This window comes from Agelaius phoeniceus, chromosome 3 (assembly GCF_051311805.1).
Source record: "Agelaius phoeniceus isolate bAgePho1 chromosome 3, bAgePho1.hap1, whole genome shotgun sequence".
In the NCBI taxonomy this organism is placed as follows: Eukaryota; Metazoa; Chordata; class Aves; order Passeriformes; family Icteridae; genus Agelaius; species Agelaius phoeniceus.
In genome coordinates, this window is record NC_135267.1 from 86141979 (window position 1) to 86160521 (window position 18543).

Sequence of the window (18543 nt, forward strand, 5' to 3'; positions counted from 1 at the left end):
CCCCTCAGAATATAGGGTGTGGTAAACTGAATTTTAGTATTTAGTTGGGAACTCTCTGCCTTCAAAACTTACAGAGAATGAACTGAGTAAAATTTCACGAATAGAATTTTTAAAAGAAAGGAAACATGACTCAGGATGAAAGAGCACAAAACAAAGTCAGGCAAAACTTGTTTGCGTAGCAACTGAAGTATCAGGAAAAACGTAGAATGATTTAATAAATAGGTACATGATATATATGAAATCCATTAAGAAATTAGTTTACAGGTATAGAAGAAAAACAATGAAATGAAATTAGGTAATATGATGATATTCTGTACTGTCATTGAGAAATAAAAAATTCTTACTGTGGGAATTCAGTGTAATAGAAAAACAAAGAGCAAAATGGAAGCATCATCTCTTTAAGTATGTGAAACAAATTGACAAAACATTATTCTAAAAAAATAGACCACATGGCACACAGCGCAGAAGACCTCAAAAGATGAACCTAAAGATACAGTAATTCTTTGACTTTGTGTATCATGGTTATAATCTGTCTTGGTAAAAACATTACTGTGAATAAATCAATGGCTTAATACTGCATGAATCTCAATGCAAAACATTTGTAACCCTAAAGATCATACCCGTTTAGGCTAGCATAAACAAATGGGTACTTTTCAGAGTTTTGATGAAATTAGATCCTGAATATCAACAACCAAATTAGGGCAAACCTGTTGATTAGACATGTTAACTGACTGGCCTCCTGTCAGTACAAGGAGATGTCAACAGCTGCTGTATTGTTTAATTATTTTACCTGTAAGAAAGGCCTACAGACAAAAAAACCCCCCTTACATTCTAGTTTATTTGGGTATCTCTTATTCATTAATTTATTTTCTTAAGCAACAATGAATTTCAAAGTAAACAAACATAGCCACAAAACAACAGTTCAGGTATGAGGCATTCCTTTCTCATCCCAGGCAGATAAATGGGCCAGTTTCACAGGAGACATGTATAATTTGGATAACTTTTTTGTAGTAATACTTATTCATACAAGTGCTGAGAGGGTGCATGCATGTCTACATGCATGTGGGTATATGCATGCACACACAGACATCTTCAAGAGAGAGAATTTAAGACTGTGAATGCAAGCCAATGTACTGCCACAAGAGAATAATAATAATTCTTGAAAGTAAATGACCATTTTGAATTTTTAGTTTGAATAGAGGACTATACTACAAATATTTTACACATATTGAATTGCCTTTTCTTCTTAAAAGTATTTTTTCTAGATGGCAATAGCAATATGTATATCTATTCTGAATTTACCAATTTTTGCTGGTCTCCAAAGAGACATTCATGTCTTTGCTGGCATGGGGGAAAAACTCAATACTTAAAAGAAACACGTAGTGATATTGTGGGTATTATTTGGTATTGCTTATTTTCTCTGAGGCAGAACTGAGCTAACATCCAAATTGATGTCAGATTTACTGCGGTGTTTTCACAACTCTCCTCACAGCAATGTGCGTGAAGAGGAGCCAAGACCATGGCAGTCACAAGGCAAAACTTTAATGAATATGGTACATGCAGAGCTGTAGTGAACAAGAACATGGAAAAACATTTAAGGCAGAATAGGACACTGCAGTGTGCAGCTCCTTGTTACTCTGTTGAAGGCTTGTTCAAAAGCTCCATGTATATTTGTGGCTGAAAAGCAAACACAAGGAACTGAAGGTAGAAGCAGAAAAATAGAAAAGACAAATGAACAATTTGAAAACCTTGTGATCCTGAACTGCTGTTAAGAAATGTAACTTTAAAGAAGCCAGATGCTTCTTCAATCAAGCTAGAATAATCTAAAATAAAACTAGCAAATGAAATGTTAGATGTAGAAATTCTACACTGCTGAGAGGCTCCTAATGCTCTGAAATGGAAACTCTGGTTTCTCTCTGTGAAATCTTAATTCTTTGTGCTTAATAAGACAGCACTGTGAAGCTGGAGTCTTTCTTCTTTCCCCTTATTAGAATAATTCGAAAATGTGAGCATATAAACACAGGGAAAAATATGTACTTCAATGCCTCTCTCATGCAGGGCTTAAAAGCTCAATAATTACACAAAATGACCCTTTATATCTGTCTGACTTGTTCCAGTAGGCATTATTACCAGGATAATGAACAGACTAATGAGAACTCTTAGTTTATTTTTGTGAAGTGAGACTTGAAATTGAGCTTCACAGTGTAGCAATTTCCCAGACATCTTGCTTGAATATATTTCATTTTGTATTGTATGAATGTGGCCACAGTGAATTCGGCAACTCTGGAGCAGGCATCTGGATTTCAGAGAGCTGCTGTGAAACTTGCTTCATGTGAAATAAATAGGATGAATCACAGTTGAAATATACTCCATTGGACAGAAGAAGAGGTACAAGAAGAGTTTTGCTGTGAAATTAACTTCATGTCAAATACGACAAAGTATGGTCAAAAAATCTGCTTGACATCAGAGGTACAAGAACAGGTCCTTTTATCCTGTTCTACCTGGCCACTTGGGAGCTCAGGCATAAGACAGAATTAAGGACTACACAGAAATCAGGAAAAATGTTTTCTCATTCTAGGTATGACAGGACAATAGATGCATGCAAAACTGATGGGAAACAACAGAAGAAATGTGATGCAGGCATACAGGCAGTAGGAAAGAGAGCTGAGAAAATTTCCAGCCATTTTATTATGCAAGAAAACATTTCTGTGGAAGTAGTTAAGGAGAATAATGATGAATGAAAACTGATGCAAGGGAATTCTAGAAATGGGATCATACAGTGCAGTGCAGGAACTAGAGGAGGACAGGAATAAAAAACTGCTGTGTTTGTGGTTAAATATAAGACACTACAAATGTAAGTACATAATGTGCCCTGTGCAGGAAAGATATTCATACACTTCAAATATTATCTCCACAGCAGAAGTAATAATCACATCATGATAGATATTAACCTGGTTTTACAAAAGTATACCCAGGAAAACAATCCCAACTTGAGTTTGCTACTATTATTGCTAAGAACATAGCAATATGTTCTTAGAAATCCTCAGACAACATGGAAAACACTTTTCTGTACATCAGGAAAGTGGTTTAGGACTGTTAAGTGCATGATCTAGATCTCTCTAGGTGTTCTTTACCTGTGAATTATCATCAAATAAAATACAGTAGTGAATGAAAACTTGAAACGCACATAATATGTCATGAGGAAGAAATATGAAACAGTAGACAAGAGCAAAAATCTCAAAGTTGAAAATTATTCTGAAAAAAAAAATCAGAAGACAGTTAGTAAATTTTGATAATAAATTTTGCATCCACACTCCAAAGGTTGTTTCATGTGAAACTATTGATTAGATTTATACATTAACTACAGAAAAAAAATTGAGGGGAACTGAACTGAGAATTGAAATAGCTATTATACAATAAAAGCTCAATAAGCAATGGAAACGTAAAATTAAGTTTGTAAGCTTTTACACTTTTGTAACAGCAGAACATTCTGAGTAACAAAGAACTAAAAATATATGTATAATGCAGTATGTTACAAACCTGGAAATCAAGTAATGCCTGCCATGAGAAAACCTCAACCAGCCATACAGACAGTTGATACAAACTGCTTTAGAACTGTCCATCTAAAACCAATATTCATTGTCTCTCAAATTCCATCACAGCAATAGACAGAACATACTATGCCTGCTGCCAAGGGATTAGATCCATTTCATAATAACTACAAAGCAGAGAACTTTGAAGACTGATACTGAGTTGATGAGCACCGTGATAGCCTGCTTAGTATTTGTCTTTGCAGGGTTTATTTTATCAGAAGTGCCATTAACTCTGAGGTCTGGTTCTCCTACTGGCCTTTGGTATCTTTTGTTTTTCATTTGACTTTCAGACTCTGTCAGCAAATTCTCCTAACAAGTGCAAGTCTCTGTTGTTCAACACTAACAGGCTCAAGTTCACTTATCATAAATGTTTTTAAAAATAGAAGGGAACATGACTGTTTTTCATTACTGTCATACTGTGTAGAGAAAAACAGCTTATTGTGGAAAAGAAAAAAAAATAGCCTCCATAGAGCATGTGAAAATTGTCAATTACACAACCAGTATGCATAAATTGGCTTTCACTTAGGGAAGGTACACAAGCTTCCTCTGTGAAGATAACAGACATCCAGTTTTTTCTTCAGCCTTTTAAAACTGGGAGAAGAAAAGGTTAGGAGTAGCCTGTCACTTCCCGCCTTTGAGCACTGAATTATTAATTTACACAAAACACTACATTAAAAATGCCATTAAAACAACCTAAAGCAGCACACTGAGAGTTTAAAGGGGAAGTTCATGCTTCAGTAGTCTGCCAAAACCAATACATGCTCTTTAAACATAATTTAATTTTTTTCTCACAGTTTTTTCTTCCACTTCCCGATTATCAAAGGTGTCTGTCGAGGTCTGTGTTCAGCAGACAGTTCATCCTCCCCCTTGTGCCAGCAATTGAGCAAAAATTATTTGGAGACCTCACAGAACACTTGCAAGAGAGCAGGCTAATGACTTCCACAGAAGTCTAACTCCACTGCAAGAACAGGTAGCCATAAAGCCAGGCAGCAAACAGTGAAGGCAAAAAGTGTTATTCACAAAAAGAACTCTTACCCACACATCTTTGAAGACAGGAAAATGAATAGGAAATATTACTAGTAATGCAAATGTTCTCATTGAATTATTCTGTCTTTTCAAATGTGGGCCCCTGTGAAATTCTCCCATGTTTTCACTACATCCACTTTGATTCTAGATTGGAAAGCAAGTGAGTTATTTTTCTTTAGTCTACAGCAATATATAAAAACACAGAACTAATGCCAGAAAGGCTAACCTCAGGATTTCAAGACCTTATCAATCACTTATATTGCACTCCATCTCCAGTATATATATTGCAGTCAAGTGGGCAACCACAATCCCATGGAAGGACATACCTACTTCTTATTTTCCTTAAACAAAGACACAAGTCTAAGTGAAGACAATTTTTATACCAACAGAGGATTAGTTAATTTCAGGCTGGGATGTCAAATAGTCATAAAAAAAAATAGGATTTGGCTGAGATAAAAAACTAGCTGCAAAATTGGACCAAAAATTAGCAAAAGATTTGTTTTGTTTCACCCAAGTGAGAGAGGAGCACAACATTCAAAACCATACAGAGAACAAAGAGATGAGGGTACTGTTGTTTCTATCCCTGTATGCTCTAGTCTGGTTAATAAAAATTGCCAAATGTAGGCATTACAACTGTCTGCCTAAACCTGATGGTGAGTCAAACCCAAGCACAGTGCTTCAGTCTGATCATTCCTTTTCCTTGGGGAGCCTGTAAACCAGCAACAGAAGGCATTCAGAGGCAGACTAAAACTATCAATGTAATGCTAAGAGGAAGGACAGACAGATAAAAAAGAAATCCTTTGCATCCAGCAGGAGTATCTTCACTGTTACACTATGATAGTAAACCAGAAAACTGTACCACCTCCACTTTACCAGCATCTGTTAGTTTTGGTTAAGATCCAAATCTATCTTTTCTATTTGTTGTCACTGTTAAAATTGTCTGAAGTGAAAACAAGTTGTTTGTTTTCATGGCAACTATCCCCAGGTTTTCAATTTGAGCTTTTTTTTTTTTTAAATTACAGAAACTAACCCAAAAAATAGTTCTTCACCAGTCATAGGCAGTGACTGGTACAATTTTTCCCTTTTCATTAAAAAATCTCTACCACCACATTGAAAGTTTACTCAACAATTTTAGGTGAGGGCCTTCATTCAGCACATGAGCCACTGAATGATGATGACTCTTCTATTCTATATTCCACTATTTTTAAACACTAGGAGTATGGCTTTTTTAGATCATACTGTGTTTCAGTGTTTTTCAGAAAAAAAAATTAGTGTGCCAGTACTGTATGTAATTACACACTGTATGAAATGACAATGCTCTTTTCTTTACAGACCAGTCCTAACATTTGTGGCATGTGGCAGTTATATACCATTTTATGTATTTAACATATTTATTAGAGAAAAAATATTGATACTATGGATATTACTGCATATATTTATATGATACATATACTTGGTTATCAATCTGCTGTTACAATTCAAGTAATTTTTTGAGCTGAAGTAACTTCAGTATTTCTGCAAATCATACCTGAAAATAAAATGAAACATATTTACTTTTCTTTGACTGAAAAAACCCAAGTCTATATTTCTGATCATAAAGGCAAGACATATAAATTGAATGTAAAAAATGCTATCAGATGCAAAGAAATCACCTGAAATTTGATGGCCAGTGAATTCTGGTAGCTTCATGACCAGGTTTTTTTTATCTGTTTAAAGCAGATACAGACAATGCTAGGACACTCCGTGTCTGCAGACTTCAAGAATAAAGACTGGCATAATGCCAGCTGACTGCACATCTGTCAGAGCAAGAAGTTAGGCAAAATGCAATTCTTTAATCCACATGAAAATTGTTCATGCAGCCACAGCTTTGAGAATTTCCAGAGTATCTATGTTGTGAATCGTGATATTGAAGTATACCCAAAGAAGGTAGCTATCTTTACTTTAGGGATGTATCTTTATTTGCTCAAGGCTAAGGCTTGGAAAATAACAAAAAAAGCAAAAAAGCTTGGTTTGAACATGGTGAAAAGATATTTGAACTGGGCAGTCTATCAGCAATTTCACCTACACTGTGCATACTTAAGCAAGTGCTCCTTTGGACTGTTAAAAGGCTTTCAATATCAAAATGTAAAAGGAAAAAGTGCACAAAGATTCCTGATATCTCTTTCTCTCCCTTTTGTGGTTTCAGCCTTTTAGTGCTCCCACTGCTGGAGGCAGACAAAAAGATGAGTTTTATCTATTATGCTGAGATGCCTTTGAGAACGAGTGAAGATTTAATCGTTCTCCAGACCTGCAGGCAGAACCCAGGTTTTCTGCTCATCAGTACCCCCCCTTTACAGGCATTGAAAGGACGTGTCAAGTTCTCCTTCACCAACACATCCAGAGTGCATTGTAAAGCATTTGAGTCACACTGTTTGTTAAGAGATGAAATATAAACTTTAGAAAAACGTGTGTCAGCAGCGCTGCTACAAAGGACTGAATAACTCTCTTGCTTTATGTGACAAACTGAGAATGCAGAATGTCTCTGAATTTGTAATATCAATTTTGTTTTGGTTGGCACAAGTAGAAGATGGGTGGGGCTGGCCCCATATAAGCTGATGACTTGAATTTTGTCCGAAGAAAGAAAGCACATCTCATGGAAAACTGACTCAGGGAAAATGAAAGATGTGTAAGATTTTTATAATTCTGAGCTTCCCAGGGGTTTAATCAGGAAATCACATCCCATCAACATTCACTGAGTGCTGAGCATACCTGGCTTCTGGATACGTCATATATGAATTTGCAGACTGTCTTTTCAGTCTTATGACCAGTATCTAGATCTTTGCTAGGAATTTGAATCATCATCACATGGTTTAAGAAAGCTCTCGGCACCAAATTACTCATCCATACTTGAGGAATGGATTTTATCAGCAGAAACTGCAGTAAAGCCAATGGAGAGTATACAGTTGGAAAGTATTTGTGCCTGATTGATTTTTCCTGATTTAAATATTCAAATGTAAATGGAAGTTTTTCTCTCTTCTTGATCTCTGCTTAAGGAGCACTATCCTTCTCTGGAAGGGTGCTTTTCAAAAGCAGAGTGTTCAGTGCATAAGTCAAGTACTCTACTTTTGAACAGAGGATCAAGCTTTGGCAACCGTGTGGTCTATCATGATTTGGTATCTACCCTCACTCTCCTCAGATGTGATACAATACATTCATGAGTTTTGGTAAGGGAGAAAGACGTTTGAGTAGCAAAATCCTTTATCAAGTATGCTCTCTTCCCTCTCCTACCACATTTCTCAAGGGAGGGTGGTTTGACATCCAGGGTCACCATAAACATGTGACCTCCAGAAAAACACAGTTTAACTTGTAGTGATCACAAAACCAAGGGTATAGTAGGCAGGCTTTTTATGAATGAAGAATCCAACTGATTGTCTGAAGATCCAGAACTAATCTTAAGAAATTGATTCTGTAAGTGTTGCATTAATCCACAGGTTATGCAATGATCATTCTTTTCACAGTAACATACATAAGTAGTGAACAAAAAACCCACCAGAAATCCCAGCTTCCAGTTCTTAATTTATGCCAATGAGTGTAAAAAACTAAACTCACTTGCAGGAAATTTTTGTGCGATCCACCACCATGGTCCACTGTTGCTGATTTGTCGAAACCTCAATGTAGTAGCTGTAGCTCCGATCATCACAATCCCAAAGTAGCAACCTACATAAGAAGAAGTTTTTGAGATATAAGTTAAACATTAAACCAACTTTTAAATTTTTCCAGCCCTTTATTTTCTCCACTTAACCCTTTCTAAATGTAACTGTTTCTTATGGAATGTACCTATAACACTCAACAAAGTCTTTACTGTTTTTGCCATCTCAAACTACGGTGTCTCCATTCTTATTATCCTGAGGCCAGCAACAGACTCACAAGCTTATAATAACCAACTTATGAACATTAATCTATTAAATTAATCCAATTACTTTTAACTTATTTGCCACATGGAATTGCCTTCTTAATAAATGATGCAAAGATCTGTTTCAAAAAGACAGTTTAGGAGAGGACAGAAAAAATAATTAGGTGATTAAAAGGATTATGCTGCCTTCTTAATTGTATTTTATTTTGATTTTGGAAAATATATCAGAAATATATGTTTTAAAAAGTAAGGAAATGGGAATTCCCAGTCCTGGTTCATCAGAAGAAGAAGGAAAAAAAGGCAGTAAATTGTTAAACAAATTGCTAAAAAGGCAGAAGAAAAAGAAAAACAATAATTCTAACAAACATGCACTCTCTTCAGGAAGGGCACTAAGTGATATTGAATAGCCTTTGATTTCCATACTTGTCTTACAGAGAAGAAGACCTAAAGCATCAGGGATGGCATTTAGCTCAAGTATTATCAAAAACTGTATCTGGGAAATGTATCTTCTTTACTTTTCTTTATATGGGCATTATCTCCCTGTTATTAGAGATATCTGGCCCAGAACTGGACACAGTACTCGAGGGAAGCCTCCCAATGCCAAGTACAGAGAGAAACATCCTAGTCCAGGCCTTTCTTTTCAGCTTTTGAAATCCCAGTGTTAAAAGTGGCATTAGGTCTAGTGGCCAAGCAGATTTAAAACAAGTTCTCCAGATGCTGAATGTAACTCAATATTATCAGAAATAATATGCTGTCAAAAGTAGCTTTAAGAAGCTAAATGAAAACACTTTCAATAAAAGTCTTTTAGACTTTTGACATATGAATACTGTCTATTTGCAAATTAAAAAATTCAGAGTTGACTTATTAAAAAATGAAGAGTTGTCTGTGGCATCATAACAGTCTTAAAAAAACATCCCACACCCCAAAACACAACCACTCAACTTCAACACCTCTCCTTCATCTGATTATCCCCATTCTGCTTTTCTACAGCTGAAAGGTCTTCAAAGACACCAAATGAAGAGCATTTTCTTAAAAAAAGAAGTTTACTGATTACAGTCCTCTTTTTGGTAACTGCTACTAATCAACAGGTCCTAAATTGATTTAACATTTATATTTAAACCAAGTCTTCTAAATTATAGAAAGAGGAAAAATAAAACCATTCATAAATTTGTTTTCCTTCAAAAAGTCTATCAAAATGTAGCTAATTATGCTTTTCAATAGAATCCTTTTTATCATGGTGACTCATTGCTGTTTCCTTGATCCATGTTTTCAAAGCTATGATCAAGAGTTTGAATATCAGAAGCACACTGGCGACTGTAATTTCAACTAACAATACCATAATTAAAACACAGCTGGCTTGGCTTTAAAGCAAAAGTCTTACAGGACATATTTGTTCCTTTCAAAAATATATAATTGATCTCTTCCAAACCAACCGAATCTCATTAAATAGGTTTAAAAATCATATGGTTTAGAGTTATTATAAATCAAATAATGAGTGAATTAAAGTCAGCAGCATCTTTCCCAAAGTGACTTTGCATGAATGCTAAATGTAGATTTCTGCTTCTTTGATACTTCTGAAGGAAAATAAGAAGTTATTTCTTCTCTAGTAGCTTTTTAGGAGAAAATCAGGATGTAGACTGACAGTAGAACTTAGGTGGAATTTACTCTGCTTGAAATTTCAGGTGACAACTAAAATATTCACCAGTGCACACTGAGCACAAAGGCCACTTTTTATGCCAGGCACAATAATCTTTGTGACACATTACAGGCAAATTACCATGCTGAACTTTTTTAGCAAAGCTATGTTTTGCTAAGATGAATATTAAATGACCAGAAAGAGAACATTTCACTTAAAAAGTCAGAACTATACCCATTGGAAATGCATCTGTTTATGGCAAAATCCCCCATGTTCTTAGGACTTTCCATATTGAAATAAAAAGTTAAATTAGCTCATTAGTGTATCTCACCCTCAGGACTGAGAAAGAAAAATTGAGTGAAGATTTATCCAGCTTACACCCTGCAACACTGTGAGATTTAAACATATTTCTGTTTTGGGTATCTGGAGCCTAAGCCTGTGAATCATTTAATATGACATTGCCGTTTACATCACTTGTCCACAATGCCTTACTTTATAAGATAAAAGCTTTTCAAATATGAATAAAACTTCACATTGCAGGCATAGGAAAATGATTATATTGGCTACCTGTTACAAGAAAAAAAAAAGCTGCAGTATTTTTAAACAGTTATGTCCCTAAATGTCATGTGTTGCCCTGTGATTGAATGTTCTGCATTTCTAAAAACATTTTCTGCTGTCTGTGCTTACTTTTTATTTTTAAATTTCTGTAAAAAAGATTGTCACTGTTTAGTTCAGACTGCTATATAACTACATATACTCAAGGTGCTAGCAGAAAACCAAACAATATTAGTCATGCACCTGACAGGATGACACCTGCTTCCTGAGTACTGTAAGTCACTACAGAGAACATACAGATAAATATTTGACAGTACTGTGTTCATAAACCACTTGCATACTTGTAGAAACCTAAACGACAGAAATTAAAACATGAAGTAGCGACACATCTTGAAAGAGAAAAAGAAAGAAAACCCTTCCACATGGAAGGAGGTTTTATATACAATTGTTGCTGCATTTTTGCCTCTGGTTGTCTATAAACCCCTTCAATTTTCTGCAGATATTTATGTTTCAGTAGTTATCCTGCAAGAAACCTTCTTTCTTCCTACAAAGATCCTATAAAGGAGACAAAATTTCTGCCTATTTTCTAAGTGTTCCTATGATCATTCATTCTGAGTCATGATTTTACTCTCAAGTCAGGCAAGCGCAGAAAATGAGCAGCAAAGAAAGAAAAGCTTCATAAGTGGAAATGGTATGGAAAATCAGAAAGCATAAGATGATGATGTATATGATGATGGTATAAGCAAACAGAAAATACATTCAAGTTCACTGATGCTGTTTGGTAATTTATGGATTACTCTGAATACAAAAAGCTATCAATTTCATATGACCATTAAAGTCTTCAGAAAGATTAAAGTTGGATACATAGTTCTCGTACTTTTCTAAAGACATACTTTTTGTCTTCCTATTTATTCTAATATGAAAATCACTATGGCATAGAATTCCATCTCTACCACATACACTCTAAGAATTATTTTTTTTTAACTGATAAGAAAAATCAGCCAAAGACTGTAGCATAATAGTACTATATTTCTATTCCAGATAAATGCAGGGAGAATTAGAGAGAAAGTCATTGTGATATGGCAGCTGCTGCAATATTCACTTTTAGCCATTTAAAAATTAAATTATGTTTACTATGTTACACACATCAGTTGCTTTCTTTCTGCTCCTAATTAAACACTATAGCATTCTGCCATTGATATGGGTCTTTTCAGGGACTAAAAGTAGAAAGATATTTTGTGTCCAGACAGGCAACTATGTGGAAAAAATACCTAAATTAACAATTACTCTGTTAGCTGTTCTGAGAACTAATAAAAAACAAAACTCATAAATATTCCGAAAAATTTAATAATCTAAAAGACCGTATTTAGTAACAACTGTTTAAAAAACCCCATAGGATCATAGAATAGTTTGGATTGAAAGGGAGGGATTGAAATCTCCATGTTTTCCATGTCTTCTCCACTAGAAAATAGTATTGACCTATGATTGTCATTAGACCTCTTTTAGAATTTCTGAGTAAATTTTGATGTGGAAGTCAAGACTCCAAATTTATATATACATAACATATACATAACAATATATATATATATTATTTATATACAAATATATACAAATAGAAGTATTCAATATTAACAAAGTTTCAATGTGGTCTCCCATGGAATTCCTGAGTCAAACTGAACAGATGTCATTAGTTGCCTGCATGTCCTCTCAGCAGTGAAGGTTACAAACCTATGGAGCTGGAGTAACAGGAACTGAGCCAGCAAAACGATGGTAAGAGATCATTGTTCTGTACCTGACACTTGTTAGATCATGCCTGGGATACTGAATCCCTTTTTGGATCCAAATAGAACATTGATACATCTCAGCAATTCCAGCAGAGGACCATCTAAACGTTCATGATATTGAAGCACACACCCTGTGCGAGAGACTGGGGAAGCTGGCTTGTTCAGCCTAAGGAGGCTTGGGGCTGGGAGGAACCTAGCAGCACTTGTCAGTGTCTGAGAACAGCTTATCACAGGCTACCCAGAGAAGTTGTGGAATTTTCTGCCTTGGAAATTTTAAGACCTGTGTACATGAAGCCTTGATTTGGATGGTCTTTTTTCATAACTGACCCTCCTTTGAGAAACAACCTGATGCTAGATTCCTTCTTCCTCAAGTCCCTTTCAACCTGAAGGGTGCTAAGATTCTTAGACATTGGAATGACTTTGGCAGAAAGCATGCATACAATATATATTCTTGAAACATTCAACTCTCTGCATTTCTAAGGCATATCTGAACACCAATAGTTCTTCTGGTCTTTTTTCCATACTCAGAATTTAGTTGCCATGGTAACATATGTCTTAGAGGCTCTCTCCAGTGATATTCCCATTTCTATAGACTAAAAGCAGCTACTACCTTTTTTCAAAGGTTTATATAATATTTACCCCCTCTGAAATAAATATATTCAATGGCACACTTGTGTTTCTGAACTAAAAAGATACATACTTTAATTCCTAATTATTCACTTAAAATCCAAACCCATGGGTATAATGACTCAGTTTCTGAGGGCAGCAGAATTAATTCATTCTGTAGTCATGGTGTACTGCCAGCCTAAAGCAAATGCTCCTGGAATTTTTTTCTATTTGGTGGGAGCATGAGATCAAGGGAGTTTTCAAACAAGCAAACAGCAGGAAAACAGGCAGTGACTACAGTTCCATCAGTTGTGGCAGACATTCTGTTAACAAAAAAAAATTTCTTGCTTCCATAAAGATTAAATACTAAGACTTTTTGCTGTTGTCTAGGTTTATATATGATTTGATTTCTGTACAAAACATAGATTTCCTGATGCTGAATAAAGAGACCACAGTCATCATCTTTAGCACTGAATAATATAGAACATGTTCCAGACCCTTGCCAAGGCTGTAGATGCCACAGAGTGAAACTTCACTTCCCCACTCCAAGGGGCAGCTTCCCTCGGCTTCCTATGACCTGCAATAGACATGGCTCCAACTCAAAACCCTTGTTCTTCTAGGCAGTACACAAAAAAAGGAAAAATGACATGCTGCTAGCATTTCTGTCTCTAGGCAATCCAGGTAGTCTCCTCTGCGAGAAGATACCCCAGACTATAAGCTTTATTACTGTTATTTTTGTAAAGCAAGCTATTAATCTTGGTTGTACTATACATGCAGGGAAACTGACAAAGAAAGATGAGATTCTGAACCTCTAGCTGTACAATTCAATACCACATAAATCATTATATGCCTAATAGTTTTGAATTATGTAATGTTTGGGTTATTTTTTTAATTTGCTCTACACACTTGCTGATTACACAGTTATCATTTCTTGGCAACCAAAAGTTTAATTCACCTAACACACCATTTAATAAAGAGATTTATTAAAAATCTTCTGCACAAGAATAAACAATAGCATAGCATTTATTATAAGAATTCAGTTTTTTTCACTAACTGGAAAAGGATGGTACAATGCATCAATTGAAGGATATATAATTGAAGGATAACAATTGAAGCATATCAGAAAACAGTATGATAGAAAGACAGAGAAACTATCCATTCCAGTTAGCATATTCTTCTCTTCATCTTTTATATGGCCGAAGCCTTGCTGCTAAAAACTGCTACTTAAGTTTAAAATGCCATGAAAATGATAGCATTACATTTTCATGTACCTATTTAAAGAAATCTGAGTACTGCTTGTTTTTCTACTTGAAATGCAAAATTTAATAGAATATTAACAACACCAAACTCAAATGAGTGTGGAAAGTTGCCAACCACACTTACTCAACTTGTTTCCCACAGTGAGAACAATGCTGGACTTGCATTATGCATAACATCTACAGCTTGCATATGCACAAAACACTACTTTTGTTGGGTTAGGGATTTGCCTGGATAGCTGATGTCAAACTCTTATCTTTGGAGTTTTACGACCATCATAACAATGCCATAGGCCAAAACCCAACCACACAGAATAGAAATTGGCAGCTATAAAAGAGTTTTCAAATCTCACTTGGCAGCTCTTAATAGGGGGAAGGCACTGAGCTCCTAGAAATACGTATCTACATACATGGTCTCTGTTTGCAAGCCAATACTCACCTGGGATTTCAGCCTTTGATCACTGGTACTCTGAACTTCAGAAATCTTTATTTCTCTGTCACAGAGCATACAAATTAAGTCCCTGACTGCACAGTCTAAATTTACAAAGACCATTATCCCATTAAGACAAGGTTTTCTATGCCTGATTTTATGAAACAAACATCCCAAACATTAATAGTCAGAGAATATGAGGTTGGCAAGAATATTTTTCTTTTCACCTGTGAAAAATCCGGCTCTCCTATCTATTTCCTAGGTCTCTACATCAGCCAAAATTTTCATCTTCATATGTATACACACATTTACAGTAGAAACAGCCCAATGAACTTCAATCCAAATCTAAACACATTCATAAATCCAGCCTGGTAAATCAATATTCAGGTTGCTGTACCTTTATTACACCCTCCATGTTTAAGTAAAAACTAGCAGTAATTGTATAGCAGAAAGGAAGCGGGGCTGACTTGACATGATGATTTTCTTCAAGGAAATTGTTTTCAGAATTAAGTGGATAACAGTAACTGCACCTACTTAACCATAAGTGAGACTGCAATTAAATTCTATTATAAAATAAGTATATAACTTTAATCTTATAATTTGGCTGTTACTACTATTATGCCTCTGAAAAGTATTATTTTCTGCAATTGCACTCTGTATCTTGACATATAATTCACACATTTAATTTTTAACATGCCTGTTATACTGAAGTAAGAAGCCAAGTGACAACTACTAAACTAGCCCCCTAATTAATGTCATTTCCAAATGTCATACATTCTAAAGAAAATAACTGCTCAGCAAAAATTTCACTGTGGCCCCTAATTTAGAGAAAAATAAATCCTCCTACCGTATTGATCCAATCATGTAGGGCTGTGCCAGCTGCACCACAATGGCTCCGCTCCCAAGCTGGTGGCACGTGTATCCAGAATCCCAATCGTAGTTCTTCGTGTCTCCATTCAACAAGGCATTGCGACTGCGACTTACACCCTCAATCACACTGGCACAGTCTGCAATTGTTGCCACATTTTCAGTGGGAACTGTAAATTAAAAACACAAAGATGACAGACAGACATTCAGAAAACAGTTCAGATGCCAGTGGTCTTTATTGCTGGAGAAGAACTGGTAAAAAAAAAAAGAAAATACAATCAACAGAAGGAAATTTAACTCACATATAATGAACTATGAACAAGTGGTACAGATACTTTTTATACCACTGATTCCAGAATAGCTTGGTAAATTAACAGATGGATTTCAGTATTGGTGTTATGAAAGCACTCTTTTAACACAATTGGGAAAAAAATATCTTGTCCAGCAAAACTTCAGAAATTTTGAAATAATTTCTTCCTATTTTCATGATGAATCCTCCCTCTACTACAACATTCAAAAATGACTAGAACACAGCTATGAGAAATTTCAGAGATAACTGTATGAGTTTTCAGCATGAAAAAAAAGAGATAATTTTCCATGAAGAGCTAGAATTCTGTGATTTCACTGTGCTATTGGTGTCAGAAGCATAATCTTAAGAAAGCCACTAACCAACCAAAACACCTTAAAAAACATATGGGAAGAAGCTGTAAGATCATTGCAAAGCAGTAATCCAAGGCAGTGGAAAACAACCAGTTTTGGCAAAGCTACTGCATTACCAAATATACTATCATCTCTGTCTGCTCATAAAAAATTACTAAAATCACCACTTCACTATTCTAGAAATCTCCTGATTCCCCAATTACTGAAAAGAGGCACTCAACAATTCCTAGATTCTTATGGGAGAGCAGGTGTTAGACATTAGAAGTACTTCACTGGGAACAATCTCAATAAAGCAAAGCCTTACACTGCGAACTAAGAGTACTGGCATTGAATTAAAATTTGTCTAGACTTCCTTTTCTTCCACTCCTCCCTGGGAGCAAAGGAACTTATTTGTGTATTCATTTTATATAAACGTTAAAGCATCTTTTACATAGAGCTGGTTTGTTTTTTTTTAATAGGAAGAGGAAGCTATTCCAATCTTGGCAAAAAAGAAAATGAGTAGAAGAGTCAAAATCAATGCTTATATTGAGGCTCCATGGCACATTCCAGACACACTCTGAGCTAAGTGATTAATTGAATGTAGTGCAGCTCAGTTCATGCAATATTTGGCCTGCGTGCCCTCTGAGCATCATCCTGCTCCTTCTCACATTTAGATTTCTGCACTAATCCATGACCCTCCTAAGAAGATGTTACCCTGATTAATCAAACTCCTTAAAAACTTTACAGAAACTGTCTTGGTGTGGTTTTAACATAATTCTGTGGTCTTCCCTACAACAGCTAATTAGAAAGTGACTCTGACTAATTGAAGTGCGCAGAAAGTGTGATCCTGTTCCTTTTCCCCAGGGGGTCTGCCACTCCCTATTTTGAATGTTCATTATCTTTTATATACGCATGATAAATTTATTGAAAGTACCATCTGATGGGGACTCTTCTGTATTTTCAAGTCTTTTGGTTGTCTTTCTTCTTCCCATTAGAATATCCGCTTCCATTTAGGTCACTTATTTACAAACAGAAACTGTCAAAACCAACAGTTGTTTCTATTTTCGTTTCCTTTTTCTTTTTTAAATCTACCAGCTATCCAGCTCTTACATGTTGTCAGAGAAAAGAGAAGATTACAAATACAATTTTTTTTTTCCTACTGTTCATACAACAGTTTTGGGCTGAAAAGTCTGATTTGCTTTTATGGAACAGGAAAGACCATGTGTTAGCAAAGCAAACACATTCTGTAAGCAAATAAAAGGAGAAGATGATTGAGGTTACAGGACAGCAGCATCAAACACTTATTAAAACTTACTTTCTTGTCTCTTTGTCTTATGCTGCAAGAGATCTTCCAAGATAAAAATGTACCAGAAGTGTGTTGTAGCCTCAGTCATTTATCACTCCTTAAGCTTGTTTCTCTTTGTCTTTTTAGCATACCTAATTTTTCACAAGAATTTTTTTTTCCCCTGAAGCACTCTGAAAAAAAAGTAATTGCTGCTGCTGCAAAGTAGCTTCCATATCTGAGTGTAGACTACTTCCTTTTATCTCTCATTCTGGACAGGTCAGCTTTTGCTTTCTGTCCATCCACTGTGACTTCACTACAATGTGGGTGGATGAGAATATGAAAGAAAATCTTCAAATAACTTTTTGCAACACAGAAAGGAACAGAACAAAGTGGGTATTTGTACTGGTTTACAAAACCAGCCATTAGTAAACCTTAAAGAAATTATGAAAATAAACATACATGGAGACAGCAGATCTATTACATAGTCTTATTTTATAGGAAAGCATCAATTTAAAGCATTATGGACTGTGAATATATTTATACTGCACTCTAGGCAATAGTCAAAAGTTCTTTGCTTATGTGTCATCATTGCAACAAAACTGTTCATTTTAGGGAATTCTCTTAAGACACAAAACTATCATTGTGAAGAAAACTATAAACAAGCAATTACACTAGAAGCAGCATAATTTTATTTTAGTTAGTATGAAGGAGTGATTTTCCTCTCATGATTATATCTGTTAAAAGCTTATCTTCCAATAGTTCAATTTTTAACTATAAAATTGCATTCCTTCTCTAATTGAAAACTACTAAACTGACAAAAGTTTCCTTCCTGGCTGGTAGGAAAATAGAAAGCTGAGACTAAAGAAAAAGAGAATTAAGTATGCAAGGATTATTTCAGAGTTTGATCATATTGTATTAAAGAATTAAAGGGGTAAAAGGCATTTTGCTCTCATTATTTTCCACATGCCAAAAGA

General features: G+C 35.3%; 1 protein-coding gene across 2 annotated transcripts in view; it reads right to left on the bottom strand.

The window, feature by feature from the left end:
• BTBD9 (BTB domain containing 9) overlaps window positions 1-18543 on the bottom strand; it is a 114745-nt gene that overhangs the window by 21532 nt on the left and 74670 nt on the right. For both annotated transcript variants that reach the window (XM_054629705.2, XM_077175805.1), the window contains exons 9-10: window positions 15626-15815; window positions 8208-8315 (exon numbers count right to left, since the gene is read on the bottom strand). In XM_054629705.2, the coding sequence (XP_054485680.1) occupies window positions 8208-8315; window positions 15626-15815 (298 nt within the window). The remainder of the gene's footprint in view (window positions 1-8207; window positions 8316-15625; window positions 15816-18543) is intronic.